Source organism: Molothrus ater, chromosome 2, assembly GCF_012460135.2.
Source record: "Molothrus ater isolate BHLD 08-10-18 breed brown headed cowbird chromosome 2, BPBGC_Mater_1.1, whole genome shotgun sequence".
Classification (NCBI taxonomy): Eukaryota; Metazoa; Chordata; class Aves; order Passeriformes; family Icteridae; genus Molothrus; species Molothrus ater.
In genome coordinates, this window is record NC_050479.2 from 87386596 (window position 1) to 87414352 (window position 27757).

General features: G+C 44.6%; 1 protein-coding gene across 4 annotated transcripts in view; it reads right to left on the reverse strand.

Annotated features, from left to right (window-relative positions):
* Nucleotides 1–567: 567 nt before the first annotated feature.
* TCAF2 (TRPM8 channel associated factor 2) overlaps nt 568–27757 on the reverse strand; it is a 30256-nt gene continuing 3066 nt past the window's right edge. For 3 of the 4 annotated variants that reach the window (XM_036400203.2, XM_036400283.2, XM_036400365.2), the window contains exons 2-9: nt 22418–22536; nt 20991–21624; nt 16922–17892; nt 14922–15016; nt 13773–13986; nt 12125–12364; nt 9904–10241; nt 7104–8336 (exon numbers count right to left, since the gene is read on the reverse strand). In XM_036400203.2, coding sequence (XP_036256096.1) covers nt 8091–8336; nt 9904–10241; nt 12125–12364; nt 13773–13986; nt 14922–15016; nt 16922–17892; nt 20991–21607 — 2721 coding nt within the window. In that variant the 5' untranslated portion in view covers nt 21608–21624; nt 22418–22536 and the 3' untranslated portion in view covers nt 7104–8090. Of the gene's footprint in view, nt 595–1420; nt 1702–7103; nt 8337–9903; nt 10242–12124; nt 12365–13772; nt 13987–14921; nt 15017–16921; nt 17893–20990; nt 21625–22417; nt 22537–27757 lie in introns of those variants that run through there. The other variant, XM_036400452.1, reaches the window with a different exon arrangement.

Sequence of the window (27757 nt, forward strand, 5' to 3'; positions counted from 1 at the left end):
GGATCTTGGGAGATGATGCTGGGTTTGCCTACAGAATTGTTGAAGGATCTTCCTGATCCCCTCTTCAATATGGATTTGGCTGATGGAGGTGCCTATCTCAAACAGATAAAAATCAGTCTTTACCCCTCAAGTTTGTCTTGATTCAGGAGGTAGCAGATGGCACAGGAAGAGGTAGGGATGACAACAGACAGATACAGCACTTTCAGAAAGCTTCAGAAGGACATTCCTGCATACTGACACTGCATACTGAACTCAGGGCTTGGGTGGGAAGGACAAAAAGTTTATCAGAATAGCATTCTTCATTATGACACCTGCAGTACTTGCTTTCAGGTGGACATTTGGCCACATCCCAGCTGCCTCTCAGAACAAGACCTGGATGCTTACCACTCCTTGGCACATTAACTTCTGCTTTGGAAAAGAACTTGGGTCTGAGGAAAGGAGCCACAGTGATATTCACTTCTGAGAATACACACACCATCGAGTGCAGGTACTCTGACTGCTGCAGCAAAATTCTCTTGTGATTCAAACCTGAGCTAGCTTCTGGTTTTCCTCCAGAAAGCTCGTGATGCCCAGTCTTTGAGATGCTGTCTTCAGCTGGAAAAACATAATTAGACCCATGTTAGAAGGACATCCAGTGTTGATTCTTATGGTCAGACTTATTAATTACATCTGTACACTGAGCATGCTTTATGTTTAGCTCTGACAGCTGAGTCTTCCTTTATAGGATACACCCAACTTTCTCTAATAAATCATTATCCTTGCCAAGCCAAGTGATGAAATAAAGTGAAATATATGTGTTTTTCTTGGCAGACACTATCTTTTATAAGGATTTAAATTTTCCTTCAAGTGTGTCTGTTCTTTTTTTAGACAAAGCAGAGAATTACACCTCTACTCCTTGTCTTTCTCTGTTTTATCTTACCTCAGATGCTCTCATATTCCCTCACAACATTTATTTCTCCACTTCTTTATTTTCTTTGCTCTCCTGCTGTCTCTCATACTGTTTCTCCCTTTATTCCTTTTTTTTTTCCTTTTTAATTTGTTCCTTTTACCTTTTCTTGCTAGACCACAGATGAAGAGCATACAAAGTTGTTTGGGAGAAATAAAAGAGAGAAATGGCATTTAAAGAAGTTCTTGCACTGAACACATGTCTGTTCTGTCTTTTAAAATTTAGTGTTTCTGAAATGATTTCCCAAGCAGTCTTGTGTAAGTTACTAGTACTAATTCAGGTACTGTTGGCCTTGCAGGGTTCATGTTATCCAAGAGATCCACAACCCCCAGTTCTTCACTTGTCCAGTTCATGCTGGTTATCTTTTATCTCAAGTTGTCTAAGACAAATCCTATGATTTTAGCCTTTATGTCTCTACCTGTTTACAAGGGAATAAAAACACTTTTTTACTTTATATGGAATCAGTTTACATACCTAAGCAAGCTTTTTCACATCCTGCTGCTTAATTATAAATCATTTATCTTGACAGACTTTTGGACAATCTGCTGGTTTCCTGGAAATGCCTCAGCTGATCATGAGGTCCAGCACTTCAGCACCATCTCCTGCTCACAGCAAATCACCTGCACCCTCTCAGTGTCGCTGTGATCTACATTCATGAGATCAGGAGGAGATGCACAGTGCCTCTGACTCTGTCACTGCAGCCTCTTGTGGTGCATCAATGGCTCTACAGCAAGGTAAGAATTCTGTAACATTCACTAGAAAGAGAAAACACAGCCATAAGACAAGGAATTGCTTTGCTCAGGATCTCAAAATGCACCATAAAAATTGACTTGTGCTATAGTCCATGTTTTAACATAGGGGAAATTCAGTGCTCTGGACATGGATCTGGTTGTTTAGACTGGAGATCAAGACAGACCGCTGTAAACACACTCCAGTGCTGTGTTCCTCCCATGACATTCAGTCCTGCTACGTGAGGCACCTGCTGTCTTAGATTCTCACGCAGACTGAGTTGCCACAATTTTACATGCATTAGATGTCTGCAAATTTACTCTAGCTAAGGATCAAGGAGGTAAAGTTCACTGCCTGAACATTCTTTTGCTTCTGACATGAGCTAAAGCAACTGTTTCTCACTACATAATTGCCAACTCTGCCAACTCTGAAAGCAGAGCATGAAGGCAACCTCTTTCAGAACAATTAAATACACATCAAGGCCTCTCCTGTGCGGTCCATAAAGGTTTTCCTCTAAAAGATCATCCTCATTTTTCATGGCTATTGCCATAATTTCACCTGAGTTCTTCCATTTATTTCCAGCTTTATTATCTCCTAACGTGTCTCTGCTTTTAAAGTGACATTTTCCCCCAACTCTTCTTGGAATGATTACAATTAAGAAACTTTGCATACCTGAAATCAGAATAAGTCTGGAACAGAGAACACTTTGGGAATACGGAAACAAAGAAAGTAAAAAATAGAAAGGGGTTGATTGGTTTCATTGGTAATAAGAGAGCCAATGCTTCCCCTTCTGTGGTTAAAATTACTTCTGTTGGGGAAGGAAGTAGTGGGACCCACACAGAAAAAGGCAGATTTGGGAGGAAGCCAAGAACAAACTCTTCTATCACATATACAATGCAGAGACACTTCTCAGATTCATTAGAACACCACCCCATTCAGACACCAGTTAAAACTACTGCAGAGCACTGGCTTTAGGACAGAGAGTTACATTTTCATCAGTCAAAACCTGCTTAGGAGATATATTGCTTCATGGGATCATCTGACCAGATGGGGAAAGAAACAGCCAGCTGCTGGGAAGGGTTTGCCTAGACTGGATATCCCCAGGCCTTAAAGAAATGAGTCAAATTCCTCCTGACCAGACATGAAAAGGTTTCTGCCTGCAGATTCATTTTTGAGTCATCACCATCTGGGAGCTCAGTCATATTTTTGTGTTCAGAAAATATCTTGGTGAAGGCTTCCCATCCAAAGGCCTCTTGCAACTCTGAATCACAAGTGACACAGTACTAAAAACATGCATGGAAGTTTAGAATTATTCTTCCTGCATTCTTAACAAAATCTCGTATTACATTCAGTTATTGGTCTTTTCACAGGGCATTTTTCCTTTTTTTTTTTTTAAGTGTAGCTACCCCCAAAATTTTAAATGCCTACTGAAGAACCAAATCAGCCCTTAAACAACATCAGATTATTCAACAAACTCATCTGTCTACTATTCATACCAAACCAAAAATCAAGTACTCATATAAGTGCTCTTCATCCCGAAGGGCAGGACTGTGCTCACAGGCTTGATCCCTACTTTGTTTTTCCCAACTGTAACAAGTGTTCAAAACAAGACTGATAAAAAATATCTCCATGCTTATAAGTATGCATATTTTAAATGTCTCTTCATACTTACAATACATAAGACTCTTCTCAGAGCTCAAAATGCAGGCTCCCTGCCTAGAGACTCCACACAGTTGATGTTTGTACTTTCAATTAATCTTGGTTGCTACTGAGTGGACTATTGCACCACAACACTGAAAGACCAGCTCGGTTGTAGTATTAGGGAGAAAAGAAAAAGAGAAAGAAAAGTAACAATTTCCAGTGATCAGAAGTCATCTTTGCTACTGCCCAAAGGCTGTGGTTCACTATTATATCTCAAACCAATGCATTCCACAGACCAATGAGCCTTGCACTGTGCTGTGATCACAAATGACTCGAAACAAGCACATTTTCTGAGGACTGCTTCAAAAACTTTTCCCTGAAGCTCTGGTCCTCCTGCTGGAGTTTGCTACTTGGAGACAGATCAGGACTGACTCGTGTTGATTTGTGGAATCCTGTGAGCTGGCACAGGTACCCAGTGCTGGAGACTAAGAGTCAACAGACAAGATGATCTGGGGTAGGGATCAAATGCTTGCAGGAAGTGAGGAAAGGAAAGAAGCTTCCCCTGGATTAAAAGAATAAATTTATAAATGTGTCAGAAGCTTAATTTACCTGCAGATCCATGGTCTGACTTCCTCACTTGATTTCAGATGTGCCTCATCACAATGGGCCTGCCTGGCAACCACTGGAATATGTCTGACCTTGGTCACCATCACTGGACCCAACACTGACCTGAGGACTGATTTCCATGCTTGACCTCAGACCTTCCTCATCCCTGGAGACTTGCCTAGCAATCTAGACCCTGGATGCTGTGCCAGGTGTGCCCTGCTTGCCTCACTCAGGTGTTGTGGCTGGTCCCTAGCTGTCCTGCTGGCTCTGTTACTGCAGCTGGCTCCTGGCCACCAACCCTCAGGGAGCAGCCACCTCCACCGTGCCCTCACAGTGTCTGTTGTACCACAAAGCAAATTTGGAACTGGGATTCAGTTTATTTTGTTGTTTTTGTGGGGGAAAGGCAGATTCTTGTCAGTCTGTTTTAGTAAAGTAGCTCTTTATTATTGAATATTATGGAAATATGGAATATTATTCCACAGCTCACTTGAGCTTTGGGTAGAATTTACTGCTGATGGCCACCATTACTTCTTCACTGTATTTGTCATCACTTTGGCTCCAATTTTGCTAGTTTTCATGCTGTTTGTAAAAAGCCTCTTTTTTCAGAAAAGACAAACTTACTGTACTCTTTAACATCTTCCATGAGCTCCTCAGTATTGCTGACAACCATAACCAGCTTTAAAAGTCATGTCCAGTAGCTCTCCATAGGATTTCAATGTCTTTGGTTCTTTTTCCTTCAAGGACAATTCAACAGGCTGAACTGGTTCCTCATAGCTCCAAAGTAGTGCAGGAGGGATACAGAGCCATTCACATCTTTGAAGTGGTGCTACACTCTCCTTGTTTTAGCAGGTCTGAGAGAAGCAGGAAGAGTTTTATATGTTGGGTTCCACCAGAGGTCAAGTAGTGCTGCCTGGATCTGTGCACAGGATCTGCAGTGTCTGTGCAAATCTTTTTATCTTATGAGATTATAGGTTATCTTATAGGTTATAGGTGATATAGGTTATCTTATGAGAAGGAGCCATGTAAATCAATATAACTGATATGTAATCTCAACACAATTGTTGCAGAGCCACTGACAGATTACAACTTTACTGTTGGATTCAGAGCCATATGAGGCCAGATGTAATGACTGATTAATAAAAATCCTTCTGACAGAAAGACATGCATGGAGAAGCAAATGCAGTATGGAAACACAGCACCCACATTTCATGGAATGGTTTGGGTTGAAAGGGACCTTCAGTGTCATCTAGTCCAACTCCCCTGCATTGAGCAGGAACATCTTCATCAGATCAGGTTGCTCAGAGTCCCATCCAACCTGATCTTGAATGTTGCCAGGGATGGGGCATGAACCAGCTCTGGCTGGTGTGCCACACTGTTTACACTTGGGCCAGCCTCTCTTGAATCAGTTCTACTTGGCTGACAGCAGATATACCACAAGTCAAGCTGCTGTGAATTGAGTAGTGGCCTGGGCAGCTGACGAATTTTTCAATTCAAGTGGTACAAAACACCTCTAGTGCTGCATTCAAGTAGAGCTGAAAGAACCTGCCAATCCTACTGAGAAAAGTGCAGTACTTGAACAAAGATTAATTGAAAATAATACTGAGATTTGGCCTTTAGGAGCCTCTTCATCACCCATAACAATCTTCAGTTCCACTGGCCTTGTGAATTGTCTTTAAACAGCAGATTTCTTCAATGACAGCAAAATGCTGCTTACAACCAACTCTTCCCCCTTACTACTGCCCTCACTACCCCACTAATGGAAGCAATCCTATGCCTGCTAACACCAGCGTCTCATTACACAGTAGGATGCCTATGTGTAAAATCTCCTTTGTCCTGCCTAAACCAGCTACCTGTGCTTCCCTTCTTTCTGCTGCAATTAGCATAAATTCACTCCCACAGCAACAAGATCAATGTGACATGGTACACGTCATTTGGTGGCCAGCCTCCCTTCACTGGGTCTCACATGTCAAATTCAGCAGCAGAATATGCTACTTTTGCATACAAGCTCTTGACATTCACAGAAGATTCTTACTCTCTCCAGCAGTCTTCTTGGATGTGGTGGAATTGATCTGCTGATTTGAGGATCTGCATAGCCTTGTGATAGCGTTACTGCCTTGTGTACTTCCCTTACAAATATCCATCACAGATACAGACAAAATGTCCTAGTTATTATACTTGCCATGAGATATCTGGACATCTGCCACCATCCTTTCTGGCCTTGGAAAAGTGTCTGGGATGGTTGCTGGCCTGGCAATTGCATCCATCATCTTGATGCAGATGGGAAGCAGCCTCTCTGGGCTGTCCATGTGGTGTACACCAGCAGCTGGTACTGCCAGGATGACGTTCTAGTGGCCAGCTCAGCCCAGGGGGCTGCTGCTGACAGATGGTTCAGAACCAGGCAGAGATGTCAGCCCCCCCAATCCAGCATTCAGGTGAAAAAAGGCAGCGAATTTGAAAAGAACTTTTAAATGTGAAGAAAGAGGACAATCACCACAGGTAAACAAACCCCTTTGCATGGCCTCAGAAACAATAAATTAATCTGGATGTAACTGTGTTTTACTGAATCACAGGGAGATCCTGGGATGCTGACAAGGGCTTCAGTCGTCTTTGGTGACCCCATGTCTGCTGCTGCTGCAAGCCGATGATATTCACTTTTTAATATCAAGCCGCTTTAAAGGTGTCTCAGACATGCTTATACTGGGAACATGGAAAGAGATTAATCCCTAATTGAAGGTCTTATCAATATACTTTCTGGGCTAAGAAATGGGAAGCTTAATGCAAAGACTTTGCTAGGACATTACATAATTTTGACATTTTCTACACACATGACCACAAAAAGAAAACCCCCAGAAAATCAGGAAAATATGGTTAAGCCATAAATGCAGAAATGCCTCTTTACTCCCCTGCTACAGTTTGGTTTTGGGACCACTTACCAAGCCTGAAGAAAGGAGGCTGCACAGCCTCTTTAATTGTGACTAATATCTGACCAAATGTGCCCTCCTTTGGCACTATGATATATATGAGGCCACACCACAGACTAGAGACTTCCATGGTGGTTTTTTTTCAACTTTGAACAACTTTACCACCAAGGCCACTTCTATTTAGGTCATTTCTATTTAGGCCTTTTTTTTTACTGGGCATGGAGACATGAAATTAGGATCACATACAAAACCTGCGAGTCTACACTGGTATTTTTTATTTATTACTGATACATAAGGAATAGGCTGGGACTAGTGAGCTTTTAGGCTAAGCATTAACATGCTTGCCAAAACCCATAATAGCTGAGCAATTATGAAAGAGCTGGGAGTAACATGAATTTTTGTTGCACCTTGAAAAGGCTGGTCCTCTGTCTTGATGAACTGTCATCTTCCTTCTCCCTTCTCCCTCAGGCTGTCAGGTCAGTGCCTGTATTTTAACCTTGGATGAGTCCGTGAGCTAAACCTTTACTGACTACAATCAAGTCACCTCCCTGCTTCCACTCTCTCCTCTTCATTGGCATGTATCTTGCTGTCAGGCTATGGCTGAATGATAGCTAAAACTTATAATTGACTTGTTCACATAAAGATGGACGCTGGGTCACACAGTCATAGAATGTAGGGAGAAATCTACAGCATTTCAGTATCAATTATGCATTATATAGCCTGTATATATGCATTATAAGGCCACTTTCACAACAGGCGCTGTGAAATTCTGCATAACAAGAGGAATTAAAAATTAGGGATTTTAGGGTAACAAAAGTAATTGTGAAACTCTCATGTTACTGAGATTATATTAAGAATACAATGCTGTGGAGGTTACTATTTGCTTTAAAGATCTCTATTCCCATGGTAAAGTCCTTGAAACTGGTCCAGGGACTGCTCCACCCAGAAAACTTCCACTTCATCGGAGAAAGGTTCTGTAGGAACTAAATCAACTCAGAATTACATTCTTCCTGAGGTGAAGCACCTGGAACAAAGCTCACTGATTATTTAACCCTTCAGAAGATAGCTTAGGTGGTTGCTGATCTGCTGGTCCCTGTTGAATCTCTGTTGGGGCTGGCCTCCACTGGCAGCAAGAAGCTGAAGAATCCAGCATAAATCCAAGCACATAATGAGCTATCATGTAGATACACATGGAGATAAAGATAGGCCATAGCTAGTATAAGAACCAAGATTTAGGTAGTTTTCCTTTATGGTCTGTAGGATCTCATTGGATCCTGCTCCCAGCTGGGTAGAGAGGACAGTTCCACAGACAGCTCTTTCTTGATAGGCCATCCCCAGGCTGTAAAGAATGGAGCCAAATTCTTATTCACCTGCTGAGAAAACTTCTGTGCCCACAAGTTCATCTTAGAAGTGTTGTCTTTTGGGATCGTGGACATTTTCTGGTAGTCAGAGAAGAGGTGGGTGAAGGGGTCCCAACCAAACCCTTCTTGCAGCTGATGAAAAACAATACAGTGTACAAACAGTTAAGTTATCATTTCACTGGCATTATTCCTGTGTTACATGCAGTAGAAAATTCCACGGGTTTCTGCAGTGTCTCTCAAAATGAATGCAAATTTAGATGAAAGCATCTAGTCTTTTCAGGCTTCAGAGCATAACTAACAGCACTAAAGTACAGAAAAATACCTCCCCATTACACTGATCTCCCAAAACAGACAGAGTTCAAAGATACACAAGGAGTAGCCAAAAGTGTCAGTAACTTATTACATAAGCTGCTGCTTTGTGAAAACAGTATCAGAGGGGACACTGACAGAATAGCTGGATAGAAGGGGCACAGGAGAACAAGGAGTATTGAGAAAAGGGGCGGGAGAGATTATGAACAGGGCATGCTTTGCCTAAGAATAAGAACAAAAGGAGTTCATACAGAAAACCTGCTGCTGCAGAATTAGAACTGTTCTTCCATGCCACATTTATTCCAGCAGTCCTGTTAGTAATCAGGCAGGAGATGAGACATCCCAGCCTACAAGCGTGGGTGAGGCAGTGAGGCAGTGGCCAGACTGGTAAGGTACAGTGGGAAAATTTCTTCCCTTAAAACTGTTCCCCTCTGTATAAATATTTTGTTATTGGTTGCACCAAAAATCCCCGGAGGATGACTCTTCAGCTTGACCTTGCAGATGCTTATTTGGGATGTGGAGAAGTCAGGATCAATACTCCTCCAGTAAATATACTTTTCCTCATATGAAGTGTGAGAGCTCTCAGACAAGGGAGCTGAGGAACACTCATCTCACAACAGTCAGTAGCTTAAGCATCATAATGGATATCTGCTTTGTAGTTCCCAGTTAAAATCAGGCTGAGTGCTCTCTCCATTAGGCTAATAGTTTCTAGGAGGATTAAGGGAAAGGGGGAATCTCTCTTGCATGCTTCCCAAGAGAATGCACTTTAATCTAGGATAGGGTTTGTGTTTTAGAGTCTCGACCACAGTGAGGGATCCAGTTCTGTGTGCAGGAGGATAGGCTGAGCCCATCCTCTTGCCACTTGCTGGACTACACTGGCTCCACTCAGTGCACTGGATGATATGAACACCCTCCTCTCTGTAAGTTTTTTAAAATGCCATGTAACTCACCAGGAGACTATTCAAAGCCTGGCTCTTCTAGACACTTTACAGTGCCAAGGTTTTTTGACAACTAGCCCACCGTCCCACAGGAAATCTGCTGTGGACTAAAGAGCTGGGCCCAAGTTTGATCCTCCTTCTCCCATGTTGCATAACAAGAAGCAGTTCCTGTTTCTCTTCCAGGGAGAAAGATTAGTACATTGCACTGAGCTATCTCCCTGAGTGGCTAAGCCCAAATCTGACAAAGGAAGGTTTTCAGGAGACCTCAGCTTTAGGCACTCTGCCTCTTTACCTCTCAGGTGCGTTCTGGGCCCAAGAGAAACCCTCTGACAGTAATCAAACACATCAAGGCTTCACAGCTACAGTGCTGCTACAGTCAGCAGGCTGCAGACATCCCTCTGACAGAGGCTTCAGTGACTGCACTAAGAGCACACACACATTTTCCCTGTTACCTGCAGGTATGTCTCCAGAGCAGTCCACATGTTCCAGTCCTTTAGCTGAGCACCTTTCTTCAGATAGTTTTTTATCCTTTCCTTGCGGCACTGTGGCCTGAGTGCCTGATGGGCCTTATGCCTGGGAATGCCCAGCACCTCCTCATGAACATAGACAGACCAGAGGTTGCATGTGGCCTCTGTGGTGTGAGGGGGGAACTCCCATGCCTGCTGCTGTTGATTGTGTCCCAGCTCATGGATGGGACCCCAAAGACCAGTAGTTTGCATGTGCTCCACGTCTAACATCTCCTTCACTGAATCCAGGTGGCCCATGATGGGGTAGCCAGCATGCATCCAGCCTGCAGGAGAGACAGGAGCAACATGTCATTACATGCTCACCTCAGTGCTTCTCAGATGTAAATAATTATTGTAATTTTTTTTTCATTTCTCTAGTATCTTTCCTCCATCTCAAAAATAACACTTTTTTTATTACCATGAATGACCAACTTTTCCCAGTGTGATGTAAGGAAATATATCATGTTTCACCCTAACAGATAGTGACCCTTAAACAGTCTAACAAGTAAAGGCAGGACTGAACCAACAGTTAAGTGCAGTTTTGCCTGCTTTTCCTTTTTATATATAAATGTACACTCATGGTTGGACTGAGGTTGAGGTTTTAGGATGAGGGGAAAAGCATGACCATTGTCCAGAACATACATGAACTCCCACAGGCTGAGCACAGTCGACACCAATGCAACCATGCAATGATGTGACTGAGCACCATGGCACTCCTTGGGTGCTCCTATGTGGAGAGTGGATACTGCAGGCCTGCACTCCAGTGATCACTGGTGTGGATGCGACACATGGAAAACACGGTCCGTCATGCTTAAGGACTACACATCCTGTCATACTTAAGCCTGTTCTTAACCCTGCAGGATAGCTATTCCATAAACAACCTCCCAGCAGGTTCCTAGGCAAGAAACATGCACTGCAAGGGATTTTACTTCTGCCTCTTTGGTGTCTTCTTCCCTAATTGGTCCTCCTGGAAGATTCCCAAAACTTCATGCAAGAGCAATGCCCCCAAATTCAAATACCTGTTGTAGCAAGGTATAAGCAGCCCTTTACACAGAGGGAGCCTGATGAATGAACAGGAATGGCAATCCCCTTCCTGCAGGAACTAGTGAACATAGAACGTGAATGGCCTGGAACTAGTTTCTGCAGGAACCAGTGAAGATCTTGAGCTTCCTCTTTTTTAATAAGAGGGATATATGCAATTAGCAATCACTAGCACCCAAAAAGTTCAGATCCAGAAATGCGAGTGAAACCATTTAGTCCACCCAAGCCAAAAGAAATTTTATGTCTGTAGACTATGATATTTTTAACTGGCATTTGCTCGGCATAGCAAAACCTAACACTCCCAAGATGTGCCACAAATTCTTTCCATTGTAGCTTAGCAAAAGTTTAGGGCATCAGGGTTCATGCCAAGCCATTGTCTCATTGTGGATGATAAATTTAACCATGATGAATTTGGTTTTTTAAAAAAAAAAAAACTGAGCAGAATTTTTATTGCAAAGTTCCATATTTATTATGTAATTTGATTCTTGAGCAAAGGCACTCAGTTCATAACTGGAAAAGCTGGATTGGGGTAACATCAGCTGCAAAAATACACACTCCTGGGCTTTGACAGCAATACTGGATCTGCTTCCAGATGTGTGCCATCATCTCAGGCACACATCTTTTCAGAGTAAGCTTTGCCCACAATAACCTTCGTGGAGCCCACCTCCAGCAAGTAGGCACACAGAGGTTTAAAATTGTCACTGAACACATGAGAACACTCCTGTGGCTGTGCCAGAGAGAAAATAGAAATCAGGTCACTTCTTCCCAGCTGTACTGGCTCTGCAGTGCATTCAGGAGGGAGAATGGATAACTGCATGTGAGCTAAAGCCACTGCAGTCAGCAGCTCTGCTTTGTAACACACCCCAACAGGAGAACAGCTGAGGAGACACCACCAGTTTTGAGAGCAGGGAGGCATCTGCAACGGTCAGTATGTTTTTCAAGCCCTGCCTTCCCACATTTCCAACCTGACGGAGCAGCTCATAATTATGCAAGGGCCACAGTCATTTAACACCTCACATATGTTCCCAGTCTGGTTTTAGCAAAATAACCTTGAAGGAACAGACACTGCTGCTAGAGGCTAACTTGCCTCTTAGCCCTGGAGAAGGCCATATGGCATTGTACCCACCACATGAGATCTGGACATCTGTTACAATCCTCTCTGGCCTTGGGAACTTTGCTGGCACGGCTGCCAATGTGCTTATGGCCACCATGATCTTGTCCCACAGGGTCAGCAGCAGCCGTGGGCTCTCCATGTGGCGGATGCTGTCAGAAGGCACCGTCAGGATGAGATTCTCAACAGCCAGCTCTGCCCAGGGAGCAGGGTAGTGCCGGATACAGGCCTCCCACTGCCTTTCACAGGTCTCCCCTACAGAAACAACACAGAAAATCAGTTGAGCACAATTCTGACTTTTGAGCATGCTCACAGAGGTCAAGCTCAGAGAAAGAGAGCAGGTCGTGAAAATTTCTTGGAAAACAGTATGTGGTAGTTGCATGACTGTGGGTGGTGGCTGTTACATAGCCAGTCCTCAATCTGTTCTTGGGAAGCCTCCTCAGGCTCTTTAATAGGTAGGGAACAGAAAAGGACTGGCATGTAACAGAGTAGCATAGCAAGAACAGATCCCTGTTTTGTATCAGAAAACAAGAGGCATCAAGTTTCTCCAGTGTCTCATTTCTTTTTGTCCAGCAGAGTTGCTGTTTCACATAACAATGCTGGCTCTGTTCAGTTTGACGAAGAGAAGAGAAGAGAAAAGAGAAGAGAAGAGAAGAGAAGAGAAGAGAAGAGAAGAGAAGAGAAGAGAAGAGAAGAGAAGAGAAGAGAAGAGAAGAGAAGAGAAGAGAAGAGAAGAGAAGAGAAGAGAAGAGTGCTGGAAACATGGGGAATTCAGCAGAGATGTTTTGCAGGATCTAGAGATGGCCATATGAGGGCACAGTAAAGCAGGCAGAGCACAAAGCATGCTTTGCCGTGCTTCCTCTCCCTAGCACAACAGTTTCCATCAGAAATAACAACTCCAGCTCCAAGAAATGTGGGTGTGGACAAACCCTGCCCATTTTGTGAAAGCTCTTTCACCTACACCCAGCCACGCAGCAGGCTCAGAGTGACTAACCCAGAAGCAGAGATTCATAAATTGTAGAATAGTTTGGATGGAAGGGATCTTAAAGGTCATCTGTTTCAACCCTCTTGCTATGACCAGGGGGGACATCTTCAACTAGATCAGGTTGCTCAGAGCCTTGCCCAATTTGACCTTGAATGTTTCAAGGAAAGCATGCATCATCACTTCTTTGAGCAAGTCGTTCAGTATTCCACCATCCTCATGGTAAAAAATTTCTTCCTTATACATAATCTGAATCGATCCTCTTTTAGTTTAAAACCATTGCCCCTTGTCCTACTGCAACAGGTCCTGCTAAAGGGTCTGTCCCCATCTCTCTTGGACTTGCCCTTGGTGAAGAGGTGCTGGCTGTTCCAAATCAGCTCCCTGTCCTCCACGTGCCTTAGCATAGCATCTAGGAGGGTTTGTTCCATGATCTTTCCAGGCACAGAGCTGAGGCTGACAGGTTGGTGATTCTTGGGGACCTCCCTTCCACCCTTCTTAAAAATTAGTAGAAAAATGGGAATCCCAGAGGACAGCATAGTAAGGAAAATAAATCTGAGTTTTCCTAAATCCAAGCATTTCTAAGACCTTTCTAAACAAAGGACCATTTTTCCTTTCAGTCACTGGGACAACGACATCTGTGAGCAGCCCTCAGGCAAAAAGCCCCAAGGTAAACAAACCTACCAAGCTTGAAGAAAGGAGCTCTGACTGCCCCTTCCACCGTGATGGGCACGTTCCCCAGTGAACTCTTTGCTGGTACTACGATGTAAATGAGGCCACCCCAGAGGCAGGAAACGGATTGTTTCTGGCAGGCAACATCACAGGTGCGGATTACCACTGGTGCCCGTTTCAGCTCCTTGGCTCCAGAGAGGTCATCCGTGTGACACCCAACCTGCACCTGGCAAGCAGAAGTGGAGGAACAGCTGGTCAAAGGTGTGCCAGTGTGAGCTGGCACACTGACCTCAGCACCCACCGAGCACTGTCCCTGCAGAGCACGCACACAGAAGCAGCCTTCTGACTCCAGCCTAGTCCCTATCTCAGTCTTACAGCTCTTCTCCCAGTATTTCTGGCTCAAGTGCATCTTTCACCAGCAGGTCAGAGTCCTGCAGTGACTTCTTCCACTGCACTGCACTTGCATTGATCATTCCTCCACCCTTCCCCAGCATCAGAGTCACTTCCTATAACATCATTTGGAGAGATGTGGTCGTGACTGGCTTGTTTTATTGTGCCTCTTCCTTAGAGCTCTTATAATAAAACAGACAGCATGTGGCTGCAGGATCAGACAGAAGCACTTGAGTTAACTTTTCATTTCAGCTGCTTCAGGGAGGTGACTGCAAAAAATATCCAAGCAGGTAAGCATTTGCTTCTCTTCTATTTTGCAGAGAACAGGATTCCAAGTAACAGTGTCTGTCTCATCTGGATACATCTACATGAGCAACAGTGACACCACTGTCAAAGGAATTTATGAGAGATCTGGAGAGATGGAATCAAGTTTGGTTCATAGAAGGGCCTAAGTACTTATCCTGGACCTGAAAATCATCTTGATCAGGTTTTTTTTGCACCATAACAGAACAAAAACCAACAGCCCTCAAGCAGCAGCCACACTCAATTATCCCGCCAGCACAGAGTGGGAGGAAGGCAAAAGAAAAGAGAAAGGACACAAGATGAAGAAATAATGACAAAGCATTTGAAGTGCCACAGGGTGGCAGCAGTAGGAAAGGGCGGGAAAGGTTAGAAAAAGCCATTAAGGAGAAAACCCGTCCCCGTGCTATTTTTGAGTTCTAACCCGACAAATACACCGGCGTAAACCAACGCCAAGCAGATAGAGTTTACCTTCAGGCCAGCACCGACCACCAGGCAAGGGCACGTTATCACTGCTGTGTGCCCTTCGGGAAGATAGAGTCCTGTGCTCCTCCAGGCTGTCTTTCCTAAAATGTAACAGAACACAGTCCTGAACAGTTAAGCACTTCTTCATCCCGACCATTACAGATCCTGGAGATTTCAAGTTGCAACAGGAGAATAATCTTCCATCCTTTCCTTTTCCCTTGCTCTACACTCACAGAACTATCTCGCATTTACCCAACTTGTCAGAAATACAGTTTCAAAGAAATGAACAAAATCATCACGCAATTAGCAAGCAAGCCCATCCAGATTTACACTTCTGGAAATGCCAAGTTTAAATGTGCTTAGTAGTATCTTCTAAAAATGAGAAGGAAAAAAAAAAGAGAAAGTAAGTCAAAATCCCAACACTTCCTACACTCAGACCCTCTTCTCCTCAAGACCTCATAAGAGGTGCCAGCTATGGTGGGATTACACAACTGAAGTTGTAATGATCATAAAACATTTCCCAAATAACAGACTGACAGTGGCATCACGTTTTTCCTTAGTGACTGGTCCAGCACAAACTGGAGTCACAGGAATTATCATTTCTTGCTGACTGAAGTGATGAGAAAACCTCAAGAGACCATTCTGTGCTAGGTGTACCTGCAAGAAGGGTACCACTACAATTCAGCATGTTTCTAGACAGTCTTCCCATGGAAATGCAAGTCTCCTTAGAAAAAAAATCTCTTTAAACACTTGCAATTTACAGAATTTACAGTGCAAAACTGATCCATCTCTACTGTACTTATCAGGCAGATCCCACTCCCTAGTTCTGACATAAAGTTTAATTAGGCATATTTCAATCCAAACACCCAAAGTCCTGAAAAGAGCTGAACTGTCATTAAGCACCCAACTTACAACCTTTCCTGTCATCCATGAAAGCAGAACCAGTTTTGTCAAGCAAAACCTAATCCAATGAAAAATGCAAATTAGACTATATCACAGTGTGTTACCAGTTCATCTCAGTTTGGCTGAATTTGTACCAAAGGCAGTTTTGAAATGGTGCTCAGGGTTTGCTAGCTTTTCTTTCTTTTTCATTTATGTGAAATGACACAAATTCTGAGTATTTTCTGCTTTTGTCCTGACTCATTATTAAAACCAGTGAGAAGTTATTCTACAACTTTTCTCTCTGCACAGCCACTGCACTCAGATATTGCCATTCCAGAACAGCCTCCTTTATCTCATTGTAACAATTTGGAAACAACTCCTCTAAATCATATTCTAATTAAAAAAACTCTGTCCAGGGGAATTAAATTCCTAGTGGTATTTAACCCAGAGTTTAAACATATCAGTTGTAAGCAGGAATCTCAGCAAACTGGTACAGATACAAGACCTAAGCTTAGACAAATAATTTATGGTGTATTTACTGAATACTTTGGCTTCAGTGGTTGTGTCACCCCAAGAAGTTCCCACCATACTTCCAGCCTCTTTCACCCCCAAAACCAGATCTTCCCTCCATTGTGCTGATACACCAAGCTGTGGGACTGTGCTATAACTCAGGCTGAAATTACCTAGATAACAAATAAACTTTTTGTTTCTAACTCCCACCTCTTCATAGGATGGCTCCATAGACGGCTATATCAGCACAACTATGGGAACAGCAACTTGCACTGTGGAGTCCAGGGTTTCTCAGAGAAGCTTTCTTGCCAAAACCATTGTGCCATGCAAGTGCCCTGCAGTGCCACTTGTTGGGAGTTCTTTTCCAGCCAGTGCCTGTGCACCAATGGGGAGGAAGCAGGACTTCCATGGAGTGTTTCAGTTGCTAGAATCAGGGCTGGCCACAAAAGGAGCCTGTCTGCCACTGCACTGAGCTCAGTCTCCTCTGAAGGCCAAGGTGAAATTGCACATCTGTGCCCATGCTCAGGCATACACAGACACAGGCACACTGAGGGCAGGCACCCCAGTGATCCCAGCAACAGGACGCCTTGAGAGGAAGAGAGATAATTCCTCACCTGGGTTTGTGCCATCGATTTCCACAGTGACGGGGAAGGCACAGACCCCGGCAGCAGATTTCTGCACCAGGGCAGCGCTGTCTGTCATGGTGAGGGACAGCTCAGTCGCCATGCACAGAAGCACTGCCTCTTTGGAGTTGCTCTTGACCGGGCACTGCCTGCTGACCTGCGGGATCCCAGTCCTCTTGAGCACTTTGGTCAGGATGCGGTGCAGCGAGGCGTATGCCGGGCAGTCGTGGGCTGGGATGTGCAGGAAGGCAGCGCAGTCCTGTGCCAGGGGGTGCAGCCAGCCCTTCAGGGGCTCTGTGAGCTCCTGATGTCCCTGCAGCTGCGTGCTGAAGAGCAGGAGTGCCCTGCGGAAGTGGTAGTGCTCCCCCGGCCCCAGGGCTGGGTACTTGGCTGCCTGGCCACTCTGCCCCAGGATGCTCAGCCCAAAGCGGTTCAGGATCCTGTTGCCAGGATATTTTGCCACAGCAGCTTTGCCAGAGTTCTGGGAAGCCCAGTACCAGGCCTGGCCCCCCACCAGCAGGCCACCTCCCTCCGCCACGAAAGCGTGGATCCTCTCGGCTTCTTTGTCACCGTAAGAAGTGCAGCAGTACACGCTGATGTCACCTGCCAGCTGTGACACCTGCGACTTCACCTCTGCCTGAGACAGCAGGCTACACAGCTTCTTCAGGCTCGGATCTACCCCCACCAGCCCCTTCCTGCCGGCATCCAGCCAGGAGACAGCATTGAGCAGGAATCTGGCCAGCTTTGGGGAGAACAGTTGGCCCTCATGGGTGGCCACCACCACGCGGCCGCGGCCGTAGCGTGCGGCAGCCAAGAGGCAGCGCTGGGAGCTGTCCAGGCACAGCGGGAAGGACAGGGCTCCATGCACCAGCAAGGTGGAGGGGATGCCCCCCGTCACCAAATCCAGCTCTGGCACACCGTGCAGGAGAAACTCGGCATCACGGCTCAGGTTGGCCTGGTGCCTGCAGAACCAAGAGAGGTCCAGGTTAGCCCCCAGCCCAGAACCCTTGGCACAAAATGACTGGAGCCATAGCTGAAACTTAAGGAGTTCTCTTCTTCATTTCACAGTGTCCTAGGTAGACTATATGATGCTTTTATCCCCAGTTGTCTTGTTCTGTTTATGCCGAATAATAAGCTTTGCACCTTTAGGACTTGTTGCAGAGAGTGAAGGGGGAGAGAAGAAGCAGCAGTTTGTTTTCAGACACTGCACTCACTCCTCCACCTTCCTGCCCCTGGACTGTGTTGTCTGCAGATGGACAGACAGTGGGACAGAGTTCTCCTTTGCTTTAGTTAGTTTTGGCTAGCTGAGGCAAAGAAGTTCCCTGGACTGTGGGGTTTTTTTCCCATTTTCTTTGGTCCTGTTCAAACCTGCTCTGGCCTGAACACCAGCAGGGCACCGGCAGCTCACACCTGGGGCCCACCGGGCCGGGCCTGGGCTGCGGCATTTCCAGCGCCTGAGGGACTGAGAAGAGACTGAGTGAGCTGAGCTGCAACCCGGGGAGGGGCCTTTTCTGAGTTTGTCAAATCTTTTGGAGCAGCAAGGGGTTTTATTGTTTAACATTGTTTAGGTTTTATTGTTTAATAAACAGGTTTTTTCCACTTTTCTCCAAGGCAGTATTTCCTCCCAAACCAGTTGTGGGGAGGGACCAATTGAATCTGTTTTCCTAGAGGGGCCTCTTTGGGGGTTCTCTCCAAAATTTGCCCTGAACCAGGACACACAGAATATTCTGAGTTGGAAGCATCACTGAGTCCAACTCTTAAGTGAGTGGTCCATACAGGGATCAAACCCCCCTCCTTGACACTATTTGTAGCACCATGTTCTAACCAACTGAGCTATTCCTGGTGGCCATCCTTGCCTCTTCTTTCTCCTTCATCCCAGGACATCATGCTGTCAGTTCTTCCGTTTAAAAAAAAAATTAAAAAATCCATCAATGCCTCGTTTTTCTCCTTTTAAAGCCTCAGTTGTTACAGTCAAGAAAATCTGTAGGAATCTCAGCCCTCATTTAAAAATTGGAATAAATAGGTTAAAAGGAAGCTTCTAGACCTCTGTCTTTGAAGAGCCACTTGAAAATCTAAATACATTGCAGGAATTAAAAAATCCCTTCAGACTCTTCATGTTTTTTTAAACTGCAGATTTCAACTGCACATAATGTGGGAATCAGCATATCTCCTCTAAGAGAAACTTCCTCTATTTGCCCCACCCTAGGCTTAATGAACTAGGCAAGCCCAAAAGATTTCTGTGCTTTTCCCAAGCTCTGCCACTGCTGAGAACTGAAGAAAGGAGTGCTAGGACAGATGGGCTACACAGACAGGCAGACACACAGCTAGACAAATCATGAATGACTGGAAATTGAATTAGAGCCTTAACACATATTCCTCACATTACCTCACATTGTCAGTGTCCACAATAAAAAGAGATTAGGCTGTGCAAGGCTCTCTTATCTCTGCTATTTTCATATAACTCCTATGTGTCACTGTGGAGAAAGACATGCTGAATTACTCTCATTTGCTTTGTGCACACTTTCCCCTGGTTCTGCCAAACAGTTTTCCCCCAACACCTGTGAAGGATCTGTTGTTACATGGCCATTGTTGCCAACTCAGTGAGAATAAATGATGCTGCCCTTCCTCATGCCCATAGGACAGGAATTAAATCTGCAGCTCTTCTTTGGTTATTACTTTACTGAGACCCTTTGTCACACAGAGCATGTGTCCAGGCATATGGCACAGCTCCTGTCTCAGACTGAAGCCTGATTCTCCGCACACAAATCTGGCAAGACCCAGATGTACAGATGTTACACAGAAATTGGAGATCTAAATTTCTCCCTGGCACTGGATTCAAACAAAACCCCCACAAAAACAACCTAAACAAGGTGTAATTCACCTTTAGTTATCGTTTGAAGTCTTGTTAATTGTGATGTAATTTTTCTCTTCTGAATTCCCCACCCCTTTCCCACTTCCATGCCCTGTGCATGAAGCAGTGGGAACATGCTTGTGCAGTGCAGGTGGTAACAAGAAGCAACCAGCAAATTTTAATTAAGCAGCCTGATTTGTTAGCTGTGCCCTAAACATTTCACTGAATTAAACAGCAGAGCTTTCTACCACCTTTACCAGAAAAAAACAGAAAGTATCAGATCCCATTAATTGTTTGAAAATATTAGAAATTTAGCATTCTACATCCACAAGGAAAAGGCTGTGAAGGAAAGACTCGCTGGGAGTTTTATTGTAATTGCTGTGGCTGTCACTACAGTGAAATGAAGCTGCCACGCAGAGGAAGCGCAGCAGCACTAATGCTCCTTGGAGAACCTGCTGTGCCTTATGTAACTTAGCAGAAAGTGGCAGGAGAAAGAGCCTGGCATAGCCACTGGCAAGGGGAGGAAGAGAGCAGGGCAACATCCAGGTCTCCAATGCCTGGTCAATTGTGCAATATGAGCCCTGAGTTTTACACCGGATAATCCAGAACCCAAAGAGCCAGGCTGGAATCCCAAACAAACTGAGATTTCTTGCCCAGAGCCTGTTTCAGAAGCTGAGAAGGGAGGCGGCACCCAGCCTCAGCTCTGGCCAGCTCCAGGAGCTTACCTGCAGAGGTAAATTCCTGCAAGGAACAGGCTAAACAGGTTTGGCAGATGTCAGCCAGAGCCTGGCCTAGAGAGCTGTCCTGCTGCTTCATCTCCAGCATGGTTTACAGCTGTGGGAAAGTTGCCCTGAATGTAGGGATGTGTGGGGAAAGGGAGAGGAGTTCTTCCTCCTGCCCCTGTTTTGCTGCATTTCACTCAGGTACACTTGATCAAGCAGGCTGTTCTAAAAGATGCCTCCTCTCATTTCCTTCTCTGAGCATGGATTCCCTGGGCCTGGTTCTGCTGCCCTGGAAGCAGTTGAAGACAGCATTCTTTCCAGTTGCAAAGAACGGTCCTCTTTAAATTAGAAGGCAACAATTCCATGCTGGTTAATAAAGAATCAGTATTTACCATCACCCTCACCTCTCACCTCCCAAAACTTCTACAAACAACTCACCCACATAACCTAATTGGTGGTTTAAAGAGAGGGCAACTCAGGTACTCACGGGACAACCAATGGGATCTTGGGAATCTTCTTGGCCACTTTGAAGACGCCTTTTTCCACAGCGTTTCCTGTGAAGTACACGCCAGCCACGCTGGTCACCTGGTTCCCAGGGAATTCAAACAGCACCTTCTCCTTGCCGTGTTGACTCGCCCAGTACCAGGCTTGGCCTCCAACAAGCAGCCCCCCACCCCCTTTGACAAAGTCCACGATGCCTCTGGCCTGGGAGCTGTCATAGGCATCCATACAGAACACCCCCATGGACGGGCTGGGCTCTGCCTCCACCTGCACTCGGGTGCCAGCCTCGAGCAGCACCTGGGACAGGGAATCCAACCGAGGATGAACCCCAACCAGGGCCTCTGGGCAAGGCTTGAGCCACCTCGTGGCATTCCTGAGGAACTGGGAGAACTTGGGGCTCTTCAGGATTCCTTCATGGGAAACGACCACCATCCTGCCCTTCCCATACTGTGAGACCGCAATCAGGACCTGCTTCTTAGTGCTCAGGAGCACAGGGTAGGCATCCTCTCCAACAAGGAGCAGCTCACAGGGAACAAAACCTCCAGTGAAGTCCCATGGCCCGACACCATCCACTAACTGCTCGTAGGTGGCACAGGGTTTCATCTCCAGGACACTCCTGTCTGGTGGAGAGAACAGCAACCTCCATTATAGTGAAGTTCAGCAAAAAGGAAAACTGTAACAACCCTCTGGAGCAATTTTTTTGTCGGCTAGTAGGAACTCCAAACAAAGAGGACTCAGATTTGTGGATACAACTTTTTTGGGGATTTGGTTTGTTTGTCATTTTGTCTGTTTGTTCACTTGTTTTAGCTTTGTCATCACACTATTTACATATTTAAATAGAAGTGACAAGTATACCATGATTATGGAGACAAAATGGCTGTTTCAACAAATTCTGCTATGCACCATGGAGGAAAACAGGGAAATAAAGGTATTCACTGTCCCATTAACAATTTATTTGAAGAGGGAGAGTGCCAGAGGCTCCAGGAAGTCTACTAGGAACTTGTATGGTAGAGGTGGTTTACACAGGAACATCCAGAAAATGAAAAAGCTGTATCAACACAATGCACAATATAATTCAAACGTGCCGTTCACATTTTAGCTCCCAATTGGATAGGTACAGAGCTACGTGCTGCTGCTGCAACATGTTGTACTTTTCTACCTCCATTTAGGCCTGTGCTTAGTATTAGGAGGTGCTGTGAGGGAAAGTCAGCAAAAATGATGGAGATGACCAGCTTCCCTGCAATAACTGTGAGTTTAAAGCACATAGTACCCATGAGAGCATGTCTGAGCACAGGAGATTAATGACCTAGCTCCCTGATCCAAACTGTTTTAAATCTCAATAAAATAATTTCTCTTTCCCATAGCTTTGTTTCATCTGCTTTCCCACCTGTGAAGTAAGGAGAGTGTACTGACCTCGATGCCAAGCCCTTTGAGGTCTGTGAGTGACACTGCTCTCTTAAGGCTCCCTCGGTTTGAAAGTCTGGCTTCGCTTTGTCCTGAAGTTGTCTTCTGCTGATCTGGGATAGCTGTGGCTGTGCAAACAGGAAGGCTTTGAGGTATGAGACTCTGACCCAGTCCCACCCAGCTTGTGTCATTCAGGATTCAGAAGAGTGACTGAGCACAACACCTACAGCAAGGGAAGGAGCTGCTCTGAAGGGGCGTGGACCTTTCCCTGGCAGCATCCCGTGCCAACACCAGGCTTCACACACACTTCACAAGTGGCTACCCTGAAAGCAAACCCTTGTCATCCAAACACAGGAAAATGCAAGTCCTAGAGAAGCTGCATCCTTGATCTGGATTTTGTCAGAATCCCCAGGGTGCTTAGACACAGCAACCTGATCTAGAATGACAGTATCACTTATCCTCTTTGGTCATGCCTGGAAGTGCTGTTTTTTACCAAAACTATCATAGGACTCCTCTATTGTTTTGCATATGATTCATGAGCCAAAGCTGATTCATGAGTCAATTTAACATGGGATTAACATGGGATAAAAACCACAATGCCCAGTAACAAAGTGCTTGATTGCTGCCTTAGTATGAATCCCAGCTTTTTATTGCTGGGTTCGAAGAAGCCCTACATGTAAAGGCAAACACAAGGTCTAAGTGCTTTAGGGTGTTTTACTACAAATCATGCAGCAAAGCAGTAATGCAGCCTTGGAAAATACTGAAGGGTGTTTTGGTGATTTCTGTGGATTTGATACTAATGTACCTAATACTGACACACTGACCATGGTGCAAGGAGAGGAAAAGCGGTTGGATAGTTTCAGCAACTCAATGAAGCTATAGAATCACAACTACTGACTGAAAGGTTTGGGTTGGAAAAGGACTTAAAAGAACATCTAGTTTCAAACCTTTTGCCATGGGCAGGGACACCTTCCACTAGACTAGATGCTCAAAGCCCCATTCAACCTGGCATTGAACTCTTCCAGGCATGGGGCATCCACAGCTTCTCTGGGCAACCTGTGCCAGTGTCCTACCATCCTCAGTAGAGAAATTCTTCCTAACGTCTAATCTAAACCTGCCCTTTTTCAAGGCCTTCCCCCTTGTCCTGTCACTGCATGCCCTTGTAAAAAGTCCCTCTCTAGCTCTCTTGTAGCCACTTTTAGGTACTGGAAGGGGCTCCAAGGTGCTCCTGGAGCCTTCTCCAGTCTGAACAACCCCAACTCTCTCAGCCTGTCTCCATAGGAGAGGTGCTCCAGCCCTCTGATCATCTCAGTGGCCTCCTCTGGACTTGTTCCAAGAGGTCTGTTTTCCTTCTACTAGGAAACCCAGAGCTGGATGCATCACCCCAGGTAGGATCTCACAAGAGCAGAGGAGCAGAATCCCCTCCCTTGCCCTGCTGTTCATGCTGATCTGGATGCAGCCCAAGGCACAGTTGGTTTTCTAGGCTGTGAATGTACATTGCCAGGTCATGTCAGACTTCTGGTCAAACCAACACCCTCAAGTCCTCCTTGGCAGGGCTGCTCTCAATTAATTCTCCACCCAGGCTGTATTTGTGCTTGGGATTGTCCCTCAGTTATTCTACATGGGGACAAACCACAGGACTAGGTTTGATGTAAAATCAGCAAACTTCTTAGCTCCCACCTTTCTTATCACAGGATCTGAAAGCTAACATCCTATGCTCTCAACCTAGGAACACTCCTGCTCCCTGGCATTTATCCAGAACAAGGAGTGGCTGTTTTAGAAAGGATGTTAACTCTCTTGACTGAAAGCAATTGAGACCATATAACAGAATTCCCAATTCCTATGTAATCACAATTTCTCCATTTAAATTGTGTGAAGCATTTCAGAGTGGAGGGAAGAAGTGCACATATTAGACCCCAATCAGACACAACTACAGATGATCTCCTCTATCTAGAGAGAGAAGGGAGAAAACTCAGCAGGAACAGAGAACATACATGTCTAACAAGAATTGAAGGAAGCTGCAGAAGACTGAGCTGGCTGGCTGTCTCTCACATCAATTAGGAGGAAACAACCACTAGACCTGGGCCCATACAGAAGGAAGATCTTGGCTCCTAGCTGCGTCCCCTCTTAATGTGGAAGCAAAAATTCTCTATGACAGTGTCTCAAGACAAAGATTCTGAATTCCTTGTCTTCCCTCCTGCACCTTCCACCTCTCACCTCCAGAGAGTTCCTCCTCCCTGTAGAGCTGAGAATACTGTGAGAGTAGGTATTGAAGCAAACATTTATAAACCCTGCCAGAGGACTAAATCTATCCCAGTCTTTTTTCTGTCTCTGGAAAAGGGACAAAAATGTGATGGGAAGTTAATGGGATTTCATTAAATGCAAACTTAAGATTCCATCATCTGCTGTCCAAAAGCCACCACACACAGGCAAAAGAGATATGATTCAAAGGAAGGCATACCCCTTGGTCTACTCAGGAAGAGTATCTGTGAGACAGAGGACCGGGGCGAGTTCTGAGGGTGAATATGGGAATAGATTTTGTGTTTTAAGTGGTCAGCCACTTTTGGGCAAGTCTTCAAGGTCCCCACAAAATACGGGAGGACTTCCATGAGTAAAAATTATGGGATTGTGCAGTATCTGTGAAGTATAGGACAGAAGAGGCAAGACAGGCACTGAGATGTCTCACCTGTTAACAACACAGGTAAGCCTAAGTGAGTGGGACACACCATTTCTAGGGATGTGGCTGTTCTTCCTCATTAGGGTGAGCCCATGGGTTTTCCAGTCTTTCCTCTATTTCAGATTTTCAATCTAGCTGTCTGCACAGTAACTAAGAATCAGCAATACTGCAAAGTCTGTAAGCAGTAAGGAATTGGTGGACTCTTGCTTCTTCCCATCTTTATCAACAAATTGAGCAAGGAGAGGAATTATGATGTTCGGCATTTGCTGAAGACACAAAAATACTTATTTTCATTGTCTGTTCATCAGCAACAAGGTTTTAAACTGAAAGAGGGTAGATTTGGATTTCCCAGATTTGGCTATAAGGAAGAAATTTTTTATGGTAACAGTAATGAGACACTGTAACAGTCCACACATCCAATCTGACCTTCTTCTGACACAGCCAGAGAAAAGGGATGGGGAAGGGGGAGGAAGCCAAGCAAGAAAACTTGCATGGGAAACACAAAATTAGGAAAAAATACATTAAGAAAACCTTTCTAGAGTTACATAATAAAAGTAGAAAAAACAAAGTTAAATATGTCTAAAGGAAGGAGAGACAAAGAAAAAGTAGATTAGGTTGCAAATTAATGAGAACTCTAAGATTAGATCAAGATAGCAATCACCAAAGGAAGCTACTGCAGGTATTTATTTTTAACAATGACAGGCCTAAGAATTATTAGGAAACATACTGAAAATTGATAAAGTCTAAAAAATATATTTTTTAGTAAAAGTGCTACAGAATCAATTAGGCAATTACCATGTGTTATTTGTATTATTTTCATGTGGCACTTCAGAGCAATAGATTGTAAAACATTACAATTTCCAAGCCTAGTAAAATGTTGCAGTGGTCTGAGGAAAAAAACAACATGAATTGCCCATCCTTTCTGGTGGTGTTACCATGCACACCAGTGTTAGGGTACACTCACTGGCTAATGAGATGCAAAGAAATAGAAAATGTGAATGTCTAAACATACGTTTGTCCAGTAATCTTAATTTCTTTCAAGGCAAGGAAAGAACAAAAGGAAAGCAACTGATTAAACATGATCAGTGCATTTGGAAAGGTATATAACATCTTAATTATAATTCATTCTACTAAATTTCTGTGAGTTGAAAGTTAGCTAATGAGCTATAATTGGTAAAGACAGGGATAGACTGAATCAGAAGAGATGCCTATACAAACAAGTGCTGTTTAGTCTTTTTGAAAATATTTACCTGGGATCTAAAAAGGACAGCATATATCACATAGATGAAATCACCAAATAATAGAAATCAAGGCACAGAAGCACAGAAGAAATAACCTTACTAGAGAACAATTTTTTTAAAATGAGACCTTGCCTAATTGTAAGTCCTATGATCTGTAATTTTAGAAAAGCGTTGACATCTGTTGGTGAACAGGGAGCTGAGCAGCACAGGAATCCCCGGGAAATGCAGACACAGAGCCCTTTCCAGCCTGGCGCTGGAAGGGTTGAGTCTCATTTGCATGCCTGCTGAGTAACAGCTCAGATCCCTCCCCTGTAAATGTTGCTCGGTTGAAAAGCAGGGGAGGAGGGAACACCACCCCTTCCAGTTGAAAAGGAGCAGAAAAGAGAGAGGTCTGATGGTCTTTGTGTGCAGGCCGTGTCAATCCACTGCAGCCCGCAGTGATGCGGTCATGAATATGGAAAAACAACAACTTTATCCCTCCCAAACCAAAAGGATAGCACAGAACTTGATGTGCTACATCCTGTTGGGGAGCAAGGGAAAGCAGGGATACTGGGACAGCTCAGTGAAGCTGAGACTGAAGAACAGGCAGGGCATAACTCAGGTGACGGGCAGCTTAATAATCTATCACTTGTCACATGTCACACAAAATTCAAGTGTAGGGTCAGACTGATGAAGGTTTGTGCTCTATTGCAGACTTCAATGGCAGCACTGCTTATTGCAACAAAAAAATGTGCAATTCTATAAACTGAGCATTGCTTCCTCCTTATTACCATTATTTTTTATAATGCAGCAAGCAGAAATAATTAAAGCTGTCCCTGATCTATTAAGTCACATTCTTTTCCAGCTCAGTATAAGTGTGACACACCAACAGATGAGCATCTGGGGTTTCCTTGGGATTTCGACAGCAACCAAACAATCCCTCTGAAGAAATGTATGCCAAGTAAAAAAAAAAAAAAAAAAAAAAAGAACAAGTTTACTTAATCCTTTGTAACAATCAATCAATCAATGTTTTAAAGCCTTACTTTAAATAACATGGGTGCACAAATTATCGCTTTTGCCCATGATGTATGAGCTATCTTATTCGTACTAGCTTCCCCAGGAAAGTCTTCACCACACTCAAGCCATGCTGGGCTGGATTTTGTGTTCCCTGGCAGGTGGCATCAGGGTGTCCCTGCTGATGTCTGGCTGTCTGTCCACCTGCCAGCTGGTTGCCAGTGCCAGTCAACACAGAGTATGTGGCTTCTGCCTCTATTTCTTTCTTACACCCTCAGCCCTTTCAAGCCAATCAAGCATGAATCCAGTGCTCTTGATGAGTGTGGTTTCAGTTCCTGTTCCAATCACAAAGTAATAGTCAGGGTCATTCCTTTTTTGGTTACTGTGTTTGCTGTTATCTCGAAATGTCATCTTGGAGCTTGTACAGACACGCATTCC